This window comes from Periplaneta americana, chromosome 8 (assembly GCF_040183065.1).
Source record: "Periplaneta americana isolate PAMFEO1 chromosome 8, P.americana_PAMFEO1_priV1, whole genome shotgun sequence".
NCBI classification, from domain to species: Eukaryota; Metazoa; Arthropoda; class Insecta; order Blattodea; family Blattidae; genus Periplaneta; species Periplaneta americana.
The window spans coordinates 113,567,450-113,581,633 of record NC_091124.1 but is presented as its reverse complement, the minus strand read 5'-3'; the positions used below and the strand labels follow the sequence as shown (position 1 = coordinate 113,581,633).

The window sequence follows — 14,184 nt, the reverse complement described above, 5'->3', positions numbered from 1 at the left end:
ACTTCTCCCTGTGTGAATTCTCGGTCGTTTGAGTTGCTATGTAATTGAGGTTTTCTGTTCTTACAAAAAAAAAAAGTGTGTGTGTGTGTGCGTGCGTGCGTGCGTGTGTGTGTGTGTGTGTTAGAAAATATGTCAATAACTTATTCAAGCTATAGGCTATTACAAATCTGCTACAAAGACACCTATACCCAATGGTATTTTCTAAACTCAGAAACAACATCTAATAAACATCAGATTTAATTTCTGTTGATTAATTGGTATTAAATCTGTCTTCTGAGGCAATGCTACATCCTTCACTATACTGGTGGCATTTATCAATGGATCTGCATATTTTGTAGAAATTTCCTGAACGAGTCATCATAATACAATAAAAAAAACTTTCGAGTTATGTAATGCCATTTTCTTTATTAATATAGGCCTACTACAGTAAATATAAGAAATTACTATTTATATATATATATATATATATATATATATATATATATATATATATATATATATAAACAGTATAAAGATTATGTTATTACAGAAAAAAGTAATGTTTTTATATGGCACAGATATGTGATAATACAAGGTGCAGCAAAGGAATTGGTTTTAGAAGGTTGTTTACTGAGCAACAGGAGGGGTTATGGATATCGATAGACCGTCGTTTATTAGCATCTTTGATGCCATTTTGTATAATCGTGAAATTATGGAGCTCGGAGCATCATGCTTTTGTTAACGAATCATTTTTTCAAGAATGATGATTCAGTTGTGAAAACCCATCATGCCTTTCGTCTCCAATTTAATGTTGACTGTAATGGAGGCATTCCTGCTCGCAATATGATATTTAGATGGGTACAAAACTTTCGATTATCAGCATCAGCTTGCAAGAAGAAGCCACCAGGACACGTTCGAACTGTACGAATGCCAGATAACCCTGAGCGAGTAAGAGTGGCTGTTACGAGGAGTCCACATTGATCAGCTAGACGGCAGGCTATAGCATTGCGACTTTCAGAACGTTCTGTGCGCAGAATATTGCATTCAGATCTTAAGTTTCATCCATATAAACTTATGATTGTTCAGCAATTAAAAGAGGGAGACTATGTCCAACGCAGGACATTTGCCGAGACAATGGTGGAAATTTTGGCTGACGAAGTTATGTTCATGAGTGACGAGGCACATTTCCATTTAAATAATAATAATAATAATAACAATAATAATAATAATAATAATAATAATAATTTATTTATTTTTATTTATTTATTTAGAATATTAACGTGCAAAAGGCCAATTATAGTTTAGCACGGATACAGAACAAAACAAAACAAAACAACAAATGATATGAATGACAGAAAATGGCAGTGAGATGAAAATACAATCAATATAACAGTCTACATTAATCATTGACCAAATGCAACAAAATAAATAGCACAAATAATTATTAAAATTAGTACAGTGAGATAATTAAAATAATGGCAATTAAATAAAATGAATTACAAATGAATTAATGAAATCATATAAATGAAGACTGGAATAATATAAGACACAGTGCATACAAATAATTATTAAAATTAGAGACAAATACAAATAAACAATAATGACAAAATGAATAGATAATTACAAAAATACATGATACAGAAAAGCTAAAAACAACACAAACGAAGTTAAAAATGAATGTGCTTAATATAAGAATAGCCAAACAACAAACTATACATTAAACGGATCTGAATTAATATAATGTAAATTGGCAGCTTTCATGCATCTGACAACTGGAGAGAGAGATTTAGGCTTATAGGTATAAAGAAGTTTTTGAAATCTTAAACCTTTCGAAGGGGCCCGAACGTAGATATTGCTTATGAGGAATTCACAATCAATATCACCCTTTAAGGCCTTACAAAAGAATAAGTAGTCAAGCTCAAGACGTCTAGCATAAAGGCTAGAAAAGTTAAAATATTTACAAGTACGCTCATAATTGAAAACAGATGAAATTGGCAAAAACCTAAAAGCACATAGGAACATAAATTTTCTTTGGATGATTTCCAATTTACCCCAATCAGTAGAAGTAATAGAATTCCAGGCGACAGATGCATATTCTAGTTTAGATCTGATTAATGTATAGTATAGAATTACAAGAGTAGCTGGGGTAGAAAAAGAATAAGTTATAGACCTTATAAGTCCGAGCATTCTAATGGAATGATTATAAATATGTTGGGCATGATTATGAAAATGTAACTTGGTATCAAGGAGAACTCCCAGGTCTCTAATACAGTCTTTCCTTATTATGTTGATATTCTTAAGAGTGTAATTAAATTTAAGAGAAGTGGTTTTTCTAGAGAAGGAAATGACAAAAGTTTTCGATTCATTAATTTTCATTCCATTATCAGCAGACCATAGCTCAATGGCATTTATATCATTTTGCAAAGTTAAACAGTCTGCCAGACTATTTATTTTGCGAAATATTTTAAGGTCATTGGCAAATAAAAGGCAGTTAGAACTTATTCTTTTACAGATGTCATCTATAAATAATAAAATAGTAGAGGCCCCAAAGTGGAACCCTGTGGAACTCCGCATAAAGTAATATAAGGATCAGAATAAGAATTTCCAAGTCTGACACAGGATTATCTATCTTTTAAATAATTTTCAAACCAGCCCAGGTAATTAGTGGTAAGACAAAAAATTTAATTTACTCAGTAACATACAGTATTATGGGGAACAACATCAAACGCTTTGCTGAAGTCAAAATAAATGGAATCAATTTGACCCAGAGTTTCAACTATAGACATAACATAATTGAGATAACATATTAAATTAGTAGTCGTAGATTTTCCTTTTGTAAAATCATGTTGGGCCGAACTGATTTTGTTTTTCACGTGAAAAGAAATATGTTTATGAATTATTTTTTCAAAAATTTTTGAGAAGTTATTAAGTATGGAAATAGGTCTATAATTTCTAAAAATAGATTTATTACCACTTTTAAATATGGAAATAATAGATGCTTCCTTCCAAAGAGAAGGATATACCCCTGTTTTTAAACTCAAATTGAAAATGTAGGTTAAAACAGGTACGAAAATTTCAGAGCATTCTTTAATAATAAAATTAGGAATGCCATCCATACCTATAGATTTATTAGGCTTGACATATTTCATGGCCTTCCTGACATCATCACAAGAGATTACAGGAAGGGGTAAAAAGTTAGAATAACAAGAGAGAAAATTAGATTTCTGGTTCAATTGAATTGATTTCAATTGACTAGCAAATGTATTTGAAATGATTTTTTGATCAGCTATGTGAACCCCATTAATAATAAATTCATTAGGAATGTTTTTCGATTTACGAAAAGATTCTACATATTTCCAGAATTTATTACGCTCTTTTTTTTAAACTATCATCAATGGACTGTAACCATTTAAATTTATCAGACTTAATCAATGCTTTGACTTGTTTTCTATAGTGAGAGAAAATTTGATAGTGGTGATCAGATTTATATTTTTTTAAATTTCTATGTGCTTTGTTCTTTTGCTTAATGAGTAGACGTAGGCTGTTTGAAAACCATTTAGGATAGTGCGACTTTTTCACAAAGGTGACAGGGACAGCTTTAGATATAGCGTCATTAACGATTTTTGACAGAGAGTTAGTAGCAACATTGACATCGGTAGAAAGATATATACAATTCCAATCAAAATTGTATAGAGTGGAATAAAGACAGTGATAATCACCTTGAGAATAATTTAAATAAGATTGATTTTGTTTCCGTAATGGTGATGGTGAGTGAACTCCCAGATCAATACAAATAGATTAATAATGATAATGATAAAGATAATGATAATAATAATGATAATAATAATAATAATAATAATAATAATAATAATAATAATAACTTTAGATAATGGGCCCTGAAAATCCTAATGAACTACATGGGCGTCTGCTTCACTGTGCAAAGGTTACAGTTTGGTGAGCTGTGTCTACATACTGCGTCATAGATCTGTATTTTTTTGAGGAGAACAGGAACACTGTGACAGTGAATAGTGAACACTACCATGTCGAAATGCTGAGGACATTTCTTCAACCAGAACTGCGTAGGCGTCTACGTGGGATTGATAGACAAATTGTATGGTTTCAGCATTTGAGACGAACACCATTTGAAGGACATAATTTTCAAGACAATCTAAATGTATGTCAACAAAACGGCATACATAGCCAGTTTTTTTGGCAGTAATAGATTTGTTCTAATAGACATAACTACCGAGTTATTTGCATTTGAAAATCGTCCGATTTCTCTGCCGCACCTTGTATTATAAATGAAAATATACATAACACAGTACACCATCTGCCAATCTTTCTGAAAAGACTGGGACGAAATTCTATACACGTAGGAATATATTAAAATGTATGGAAGACATGGTCTTAAGGCACTCGCACTATCCCTATGAGAGGCAACGTTCTACACACTGCAGTAGATTGACAGATCACTGTCGCCGCTGGCTGCACTAATTCATATAACAGTCCTTGTTCATGTCCATACAGCTGGCAGCTCTCGAACGCACCATCGTCATGTGACAGCAGTGTTGCCATAACTTTTTATCCAACCCTTGTATTTGTCACTGACCTGAGAGTGGCATATGTCTCTCTCGAAACCATGTACGAAAGTTCCAAGTAGGATGGGAGGATGCATTTTTTTGGTGTCAATATGATGACAATATTAAATGTATGATTTGTTCACAAGTATTACGAGGAAAATGGTTGTATAACATAAAACAGCATTATACTACATGTTACTGATGAAACATTAAAAGGTTAAGTGTTATTGTTGTTGTCATCATCATCATCATCATCATCATCATCATCATCATCATCATCATCATCTCTGTATGTCGACCCTTTTTCAGCAGATGTACGAATAATATGGTTAGCTCTTCAATTTGAACTCACTGATTTACTATGTGATGTCAAATGAAAGCTAGATGTAAGGACTTGACAAATGTTGAACTTTCAAATCTTTGCCAAGAAATGATTATCTGAAGCTTCGTTCTTCGCTTGCTCTGTTGAAGCCATGTTCGCTACAACTTACGTTTGTGAAAAATTATTTTCAACAATTAAAATAGTAAAAACCAAATTTAGATCACAACTGACAGACAAATACCTTCGGGATCAACTACGACTGGAAGTAAGTGACATAATTCCTGATTTTGAAACTTTGTCGCAGAGACATTCTGAAGACAGTTAATTTTAGGTTGTGATATTGTTCATTTATTGTTCATTTCTTTCTTCGTTACACATACTAAACATTAGTTTGTAGCCTTGTACTGCATAAAATTATATTTAAGTGCTTGACGTAAGGAAAATGAAAATCCATTAATAAGTCAGACAATTGCTTCACTTTCCCTTCGGGTGTCTGCCTCCCTCCATAGGTGCTATGCACGTTGCAGGTTACACAGTGGCTCGGTGCACAATTACATTTTCGCCACTGCTGCTTTATTTGCACGAGATACAGTCCCTGTTGGTCGTCTGTTCCAGTAGAACTTTGTGTTTCAAATAAGGCAATGAATGCTCTTTCCATTTTCAAAACAGTCTGCGTATCTTTCATTGATATTTCTTGATATGTGTTTCTGGCCTAAGTCAATTTAAACGAATTTGCAGTGTCAGGAGACTCAAAGGATCGTAAAACCAAAGCATCTGCGATACTAATTTTAGTAGCACGCAAATTTTCATTTTGTTCCAACATTTACTGCCAGATATACAGTAGCGTGCAAATTAATCCGAACACGACATATTTTTACATTTTCTGTCAATGTTGGCCTCACAGCTGCTCATACCGCTTTAATTGACATCTGTAGTACGTGTAATTCCATTGTTGAAGGTCTGTCATTATTTTTTTATAATATGTGACATTTTGCCTGTCGTTTTGTACTTATAAGCATTTCAATTGTGTTGAAGACTTAATACTGCAATCCTGTGTACATTCTGTCGTCTTCACAAATGCATACAACTCCACGAAAACGGTCTAAAATTATAACATTAGCAGAGCATTCTTCTATGACACAGAGGCAAATTGCTGCAGAATGTCACATCGGTTTGGCTACTCTTAATTCGATCATAAAACGATACAGGGAGACTGGATCCATCACACCCAGAAAAAAGGAAACTGTGGCCAGAAAAGGAAGACTTCACCTGCAGATGATCGTTTGTCAGGAAAAGTAAATTAAATCCTAGACTAACTGCTGTCGACTTAACCCGCGAGTTAATGGCTACCACTGGGGTGAATATTCACATCACAACAGTGCGGCGTAGGCTTTTGGAAGCTGGACGAAGGGCTCGTAAGCCTATTAAGAAGCAACTGCTAACAACTGTTATGTGCAAAAAACGCTTAATGTGGGCAAAATTACACATCAACACTGGACAGTGAATGACTGGAAGAATGTACTTTTTTCCGATGAGTCTCATTTCGAGGTCCACGGCCACCGTGTTTCTTACGTACCTACGGAAAGGATCCGAAAAAGTAACAGCAGCTCATCTCCAACAAGCACCCAAATACCCCCCTAAAGTAATGTTTTGGGGTTGTTTTACACATGAAGGGCCTGGAGCATTAATACCTATCAAGGGAATGATGAATTCTGACAAATATATTCACTTACTGGAAACCAGAATCGTACCCCAGCTGCAAAAATCATTTCCGGATGGCAGAAGTGTGTTCCAACAAGACCTGGCACCATGCCATACATCTCGAAAAACTACAGAATTCTTCAACAAGAAGAATATTCAGGTACTCCCCTGGCCAGGCAACTCACCCGACATAAACCCCATTGGGAACTTGTGGTCAATTTGCAAAAGAAGAATGCAAAAAAATGGATTGTTCTACAAAGGAGAAGATGATTTCTGCCCTCATTGGTGTATGGTTTCGCGATGAAGAAATGAAGAATATTTGTGGGAAATTAGTGGAATCCATGCCAAATCGTCTCAGAGCTGTTATTAGGAACAAGGGAGGCCACATATATTACTGAGGTATGTCTTAGATCCTTTTTTTTTTTATCCCATTTGAGTGTTTTTGTATAAGTAATTACGTTGTTCAGATTAATTTGCACACTACTGTAGATGGCATCACAGATGCTAGAAACACCTAGACTCAAAAGTTAGAAACGGTACATGGGCAATTGAAAGGCTACCATTGCAATTTTGATTAATATGTTAAGATCTTTTACATGCTGCAATTAAGCAACAAGGAACCCACAGCTTCACTTTTCTCTCAGAGAAAGTCGAACTATAGATATTTTTTCGTTGATGTTGTGCATGTAAAAAGAGGTTTTCCTTTTCTCGAATGCAATGTGTACGTAATCTTTGCCAAGTCTTTATCTTTGCTGTCGACGTCTGAACCCAGAATATTATGCAATTGTTGTCTAATAATGTGTAAATGTTCCAGTCTTGAAATCTAATACTCCTAACCCTGACAATTCAGCTGCAACCAGTCATTATACCCATACACTTATGAGAACAGTTCACCACTATAGACTGCGTAACTTCTCACTAGGCTGTCAATGTAAAATAGATGGCCTTCAAAACGTTATCTTCAGACTGAAACTTTCATCTGAGTTTATTACCAGTATATAGCTACCTACCAAAGCTGTTGCCTACAGTGTTCGCCGAGATCAAGAGTTTGCACAATGCAGTATAATTGATGGGAGGAGGGAGGAGCGGAGGGAACTGAACTTTCACATTTTTTTTTTATGTCTGTATCCTTTCGATAGTGTTACCATATTATCCACTTTTCAGACTCACTTTCAACCCCCATTTAAGTATTTATAAAATACAAAAAACCACCTACTTTCCTGACTACATTATTTATTTCATTTTTACCTTTTTATATTCTTCAGTTAACTAGCTATTATGCTTCTAGTGAGTAGAGTATTTGATTCAAGCATGAAAGAAAAAAGCAGAAAACAATTTCGTCTCTTTAAAAATAAAAGATGTTACTAGTAAATGTGATAATGAGTATCTGGTTTATGTATTTCAGAATGACACATGTATTTTACACCGCTTCTTGCAATTTATTAGGAAGAGGATGTCACAGTACAGTGATATGGCTGTATTTCACTGGTTAACTCTGGGAAAGGAGCCAGAATGGCAAGCAGTGCAAAAAAGTGTGTCATTTTTAAGACAACTAAATATTATTGTTGACTCTGTACTGTTTGATGACATAAGAGTAATTCTTTACAATTGTATTACCAAAGGAAGGCAGATGTCTATCCATAAACACCTACTGACTAAATGCGTACATGCAAGGCATACCAAAAGCCTGAACTAACCAAACCTAACCTGTCACTGATACTCGATCTTACAAAAACTCACTTTCTACTTACCCACCCATCCATCGATCTATCTACGTACGTACCAAAAAGCTTACAGGCAAGGTATCTGATCCTGCCTCTCCATCAGCAATTTTTACCCTTACTCCAGTGCAAAATTGGCATTGCTGCTCAATTTATTTTTTGTTTACAGTACGAATGACTCAACTAGAAGTCAAGTACGAAAATACGTTCTACCTTTCTTCGATAACGCAATTATAAAGAAATTCCGAAATAAGCTCCTTAAAAACATACATGAAGATGTAGAGTGCAACTTTTCTAGGACTTAACACTGCAAAGAAAGGTATCAAGTAGATCTACATGAGTAGTTGTTCTGCTGGGTGTGTTAAATTATTAAAGCTAGTACAGTATTACTTTGTCATACCTGCACATGATGCATCTGTGGAAAAAATATTTTTGTTGTCAAATATTCAGTGGACTGCTACACAACAAATGGACTTATCTTCCAGTGTTGGGCATTAGAAGAAGAAGAAGAAGAAGAAGAAGAAGAAGAAGAAGAAGGAGGAGGAGAAGAAAGAAAGAAAGAAAGAAAGAAAGAAAGAAAGAAATTTGGTGGATGGATGACAAAAAAAGTTAAATGTTGAAAGTGTAAAATTATTGTTAATATGAAATAACGTAACATGTCCCCAGTACAGTAAAATCTTTCGTATCCGGCACCCAAATGACCAGCAATACCAAAACAACGGCAATTTTTGCTAGGCCAGAAAAAAAAAAGTCATTCATGCAAAAGGGAAGAGTCGGAGGAAGATGTCAGTGGTTTTCGTGGATCACACATGCCACATATTGTTTACTCTTTATATTGTTCACACATGAAAACATAGACAGAAAACCCCGTTATGACTTTGGAGTAGATAGGGTAGGATCAGTAAGCTCTTACTTGGGCTTTGCAAACAATGCGCAGAGACGATAATTTTAAATTTACCAATTGAATTAGCCTGTTTCGAAAAGGTGTTGGACAAATCTAAATAGGAAAGTATGAAATTCTCTGTTCCTACAGTGCGTAAAAGTTTCATTTGAGTGCTAGATTGTATATATATACAGGCAGACATTAGAGGCATGTTAAAGAGATTCAAATCATCGAGTGCTATATTGCTCTTCACGTCACATGACAACTATTTAAAATTGTTCATAAGGTTACGAAAACGTTAAGTATTTTTTACGCTATTATGTATTACAATAATTATGAACTGATGAATGTACATTACCACATTCAGTACAAAAAATAAACATTGTACGCATTTCAAAACTTTATTTTTAAATATCTATACGAAAATTACTAAATTTCAACATGAAAAAAATGTTTGTGCAATACAGTATGCCTTTACATAAGCTATAAAGTATTTTCCAATTATCCGGCAAAATCAGTTATCCAGTACTGGCTTTGTCCCATAGCTGCTGGATACGAGGAATTCTATTGTACTATGACGGCATTGTGGCACTGTAGTAAGAGAGATTTCTTGACGAAAGTTTGAGGCAGTGAGAAATATGTAAAAAAAGTGTAATAAATAAAACTTGCTCTGAATTTTCCCACTTTTTCAATTCTAAAATATAGTAACCCTACCTTTGAATAAGCAACACAACTGTCCAAAAAGAACATAGTTTTCCTGCTTTGTAAACCCATAGAGATTTCCGGCATTTTTAATTCTTGAACATAAAAGAATGTACATTAGTGAAGTTCTAAGTTGCATTAGATATAAAAAAAATTCTTAAACATGTTGTAAATACTGTGACAGCGACGTGAGATTCGAACTCACGACCAGCGTCCCGCAAGAGAGCAGATCGCGCGTGAGCCGACACGGGCTCCACGGAGCACTGAGGGATGGTGCGCGGAGGAGAGAAGAGAGGGGAAAGGGCCTACGCAGCGAGGGAGTTTGCGCGCGCATCTGGTGCTGGCAGAGAGGAGAAGGATCTGGATTGTTCTCTGGACACGCGTGGAACTTTCCAGGCTACGTCGCTGTGGTTATAAAAGAAGAAACGCGAGCGAACTTGAGCAGTTTTCAGTTTATTCAGCCATTCAGTGAGTAAGCCAGAGCAAGCAAGCCAGTCTTGTGTACCGGAGTTCGACTCGAGTGTGCGTCCGCAACTGTGTCAGCATCCGAAGGCCTGAGTTCGAGTGCAGTGGACCGCAGTTGGAGGGACCTGAGTTCGAGTGCAGTGGACCGCAGTTGGAGGGACCTGAGTTCGAGTACAGTGGACTGTCTCTGAAGGTCTGTGGTTCGAGATACTGTGAACTCTAGTGACTGGCTAGAAGAACTGTGAACTGAGAACTGACAGTTCTGATTTGTAAATAGTGCTTTATGAACATTAGTTAAAATTAACAGTTCATTGTTCTTCGTAATAGCCAAGTAAATTGTCATTGTCGTCAGTGGAGTGCCATAACGAATACTGTGTTGAGTGAAAATCCTATTGTTGATGAGAGCGTTTAAGGTGAATTGTAGAAAGGAATTATTGTTGAGATAATAAAGTTACATTGTTGTTTAGTTTAAAAAGTTACAATACAATAGAACTTCTATTTTCTGTGGTAATGAAGGGGGTGGACTGAACAGTTAATTGGATAATCTGTATCATAACTTATTTTCCTGCATTAAGTGCATAATATGAGGGACACTCCAAAAGTAATGCATAACATTTATTTAAAAATTAGATTTTTATCCTACAGCTTTGTTATTTTTACAGAATGTAAAGGATATAGATACATCCTTTAGGAACAAAATGTCACTTTTCCACATAATCCCCGTCCCTTTCAACTGTCTTATGCCACCTTGAAACAAAGCTCTGTATACCTGCATGGTTAAAGCCTGAACCAACATGTCTGAGCTACTTTTTAGCAGCATGCACAAGGAAGTCATCATCTTCAAACCTTGTTCCGCAAAGGGATTCCTTCAGTTTACCAAAGATATTGTAATCGCATAGACAGGACTGTAATGCGAATGTTTCAGTGTTGTCCATCCAAGTTTTCTGATCTGGTCTGTGGTCTTGTGACTGACATGTGGCCATGCGTTGTCATGCAATAGCAAAACATTCTGCTTCTCCCAATGTGGTCAAACAGGACTCAGTCAAGCTTTAAGTTTCTTGAGAGCTGCCACATATGCGTTAGAATTAATAGTGGTTCCGTGTAGCATGATGTCCACAAGCAAGAGTCTCATCTCCACTATTCTCATATGGGTACAAAAGTTCGCCGCTTTTTGGGTTTCACTGTGGGCTTCAGTCAACATCCTCAGAACCCACCTGGCACAAACCTTTTTTTAACCCCAAATGTTTCAATATTCTGGACACACTTGCTTCTCCTATTCCAACTTGGAGTAACAATTATTTCACTGTTATGCATTTGTCAGCCACAACCACATTGTCAGGACTTCGTGTAGTGCAGAGTCAGCCACTGCAAGGAGTATCTTTGATATTGGCGTGCCCTCTTTCACCAGATAATCTGCTTGTCCATCGACTAACAGTACTGCGATCGACAGCAGCATTTCCATATACTTTTTTCAACCTCTTATGAATGTTCCCCACTATCTCGTTCTCATAGCACAGGAATTCGATAACAGCACATTGTTTCTGATGAATGTCAAGTACAGCAGCCATCTTGAAGGAGTGCTATCATAGTGCCACTCTTGGGAACGGCTTAAATTTGAATACATGTGGGAAAGATGTAACTATGACCTCCATAAATTGCAAAGGTGTAGAATAAAAAATAAATTAAAAAATGTTGTGCATTACTTTTGGAGTGACCCTAGTACATACAATTTCTTCCGTGGTATTGTGTCTAATATGCTATTTAGTGGAACAGAAGTTTACTAATTTAATTTTGGTTGTGAAGGCCAACAAAAATCCTTGTGCTGGCTGTCTGAGGGAAGATAAGATTAGTGGAGATCTCGTGTTGTAATTTTAAATATCTGATACACTTTATCCTTATTTTTTAATAAATCGCACACAGTTGTATCATCAATCTCGTATTCTGATGCGAGATGAGACACAGTTTCTCCCTTCCCAAACTCCTCAATTATCTGAACTTTTTTTTACATACCGGTACTTAGCAAAACACATTTTCTTTCGACACCCACAGAAGACATTTTGTATAGAAATTATATGGCATGGCCAAAGGAATAGTAGGACAAGGACTAATTGGTGTACGAATTTGCTATAAGTTGTGTGGAAGTTCTTGGGTCGTAGACGGATTATTTTACAAGTTGGAGAAACACCCAGAAGTAAACTATTCCTGTTGCCAGCAGTGTCGTGTAAGGGTTAAGGCTTGTAATAAGTAATAACACATCTAGAAAAATATGTACTAATATAAGGTGTAGTATTGCATATTTTTTTTTTGCAGCAAAAAAAAAACAGAGTGAGAAAAAGACAGATAATCTGCCAATCAGTTAATAGGATGACGGATAATTGGGGTTCTACTGTATGCACACATGTTTGATTACCCATGTTTTTGAGTTTGCATGGAAGGTACAAATAGCTTCCTTAAAATTTCAGATACACGTGGTTTCAGTGATGATTGGCACTGTCTGTCACGCACTGCTGTTAGGGTTGATTTTTAGCACTCTTTCTCCCACAGCAGGCCTCAAATGATATATATGAGAAAGCAATGCAGGCAGGAAGAACAGACTTTCATATACTCTTAATTACGTAACATTTTACGAAAGCATGATGTCTGATTACAGAAACACTTACTATTCTGTATTGAGATCTTCTGATGAACATTCTCTTGCTACATTGAATATGATGATGTGTAGAAACCCAACTCCTGTTATTTAACCATGCAACTGTATTCTTTGGCCGGTCAGCTCCTTCCCGATGTAACAATACCAGCTCCTTATGAGTACGTATTGTTAAACGTTCAACTTCTTTTTCAATCTGAAATATAACATACTCTTAATGCACAGTTTATTGAAGTTGCAAGGACGAGAAGTGGCAAGATGATGTCGAAATAGGAGAAACAAACTACAATAATACATCATCAAAACTTTTTGTATGTATTATGCATGTTTCAAAGAAATTAGGTAAATATATCTGTTCATTAGTTCAAAAAGTTAATGAAAAAATTGAGTGACACTGTCTTGTGAATCATTTCAGATGACTACTATTAGCGTATTTACTCACACAATTGATGCGACCACATAATGTATCCAATGTAATTTTTTCCCATAAAATTTAAAAAAAAATCACAAGGCATCCCATTTTCAACAAATATCTTGGGTTCTATAAAATCATAATGTTGGATGCACTTCTAACATGTGAATTAAAATTGTTTAAAACAGTGAGTTAATTTATCATTATTAGCTCTTTTTAAAATGCACTACCATGAAATTCTTTTAAACCCACATAAAACACACTTTTGAAATATCACAGTACGTATCATACCATCATTATTTTTTATTAATCTGTTGCAATGCTGGCTGTTATAGTCAGTGTCAGTTGTGTCCCTTGTGCTCATTACTGGTGTTTTACATTGAACAGATATAGCCTAAGTCTAAATATTAAAATTATACAGCAAGTTTTAAGTTCAAAGTGATTCTGTATTTGTCAGTGTATAAGACGCATATTTCTGTCCTCAAAATAGATCTTAAAATTAGGATGCCATACAATCGAGGTACAATCACGCGAACTCCCTTTGTTTCGATATGTAACCATGAATTGGCTGTCATAACAGGAGGACTTACGTCACAACAGCAGCCTCTTGAGTTTTGAATGAACTATTTAAAGTGTTTATGGAAAGAAAAAAAAAAGAGTGAAATAAATGGATTATTATTATGACCATCACAGCAAAACCTGCCTTTACGAAAACCATTTTGTTCTTCTCCAATGATACCTTCATAATGCTCATATAATTTGTTCTTGAGAA

At 35.5% G+C, this 14,184-nt stretch overlaps 1 protein-coding gene across 10 annotated transcripts in view; it reads right to left on the bottom strand.

Moving 5' to 3' along the window:
* Window positions 1–14,184, bottom strand: part of sws (patatin like phospholipase domain containing sws) — a 414,790-nt gene that overhangs the window by 183,329 nt on the left and 217,277 nt on the right. For all 10 annotated transcript variants that reach the window (XM_069833425.1, XM_069833423.1, XM_069833427.1 and 7 more), the window contains one exon: window positions 13,014–13,196. In XM_069833425.1, the coding sequence (XP_069689526.1) occupies window positions 13,014–13,196 (183 nt within the window). The remainder of the gene's footprint in view (window positions 1–13,013; window positions 13,197–14,184) is intronic.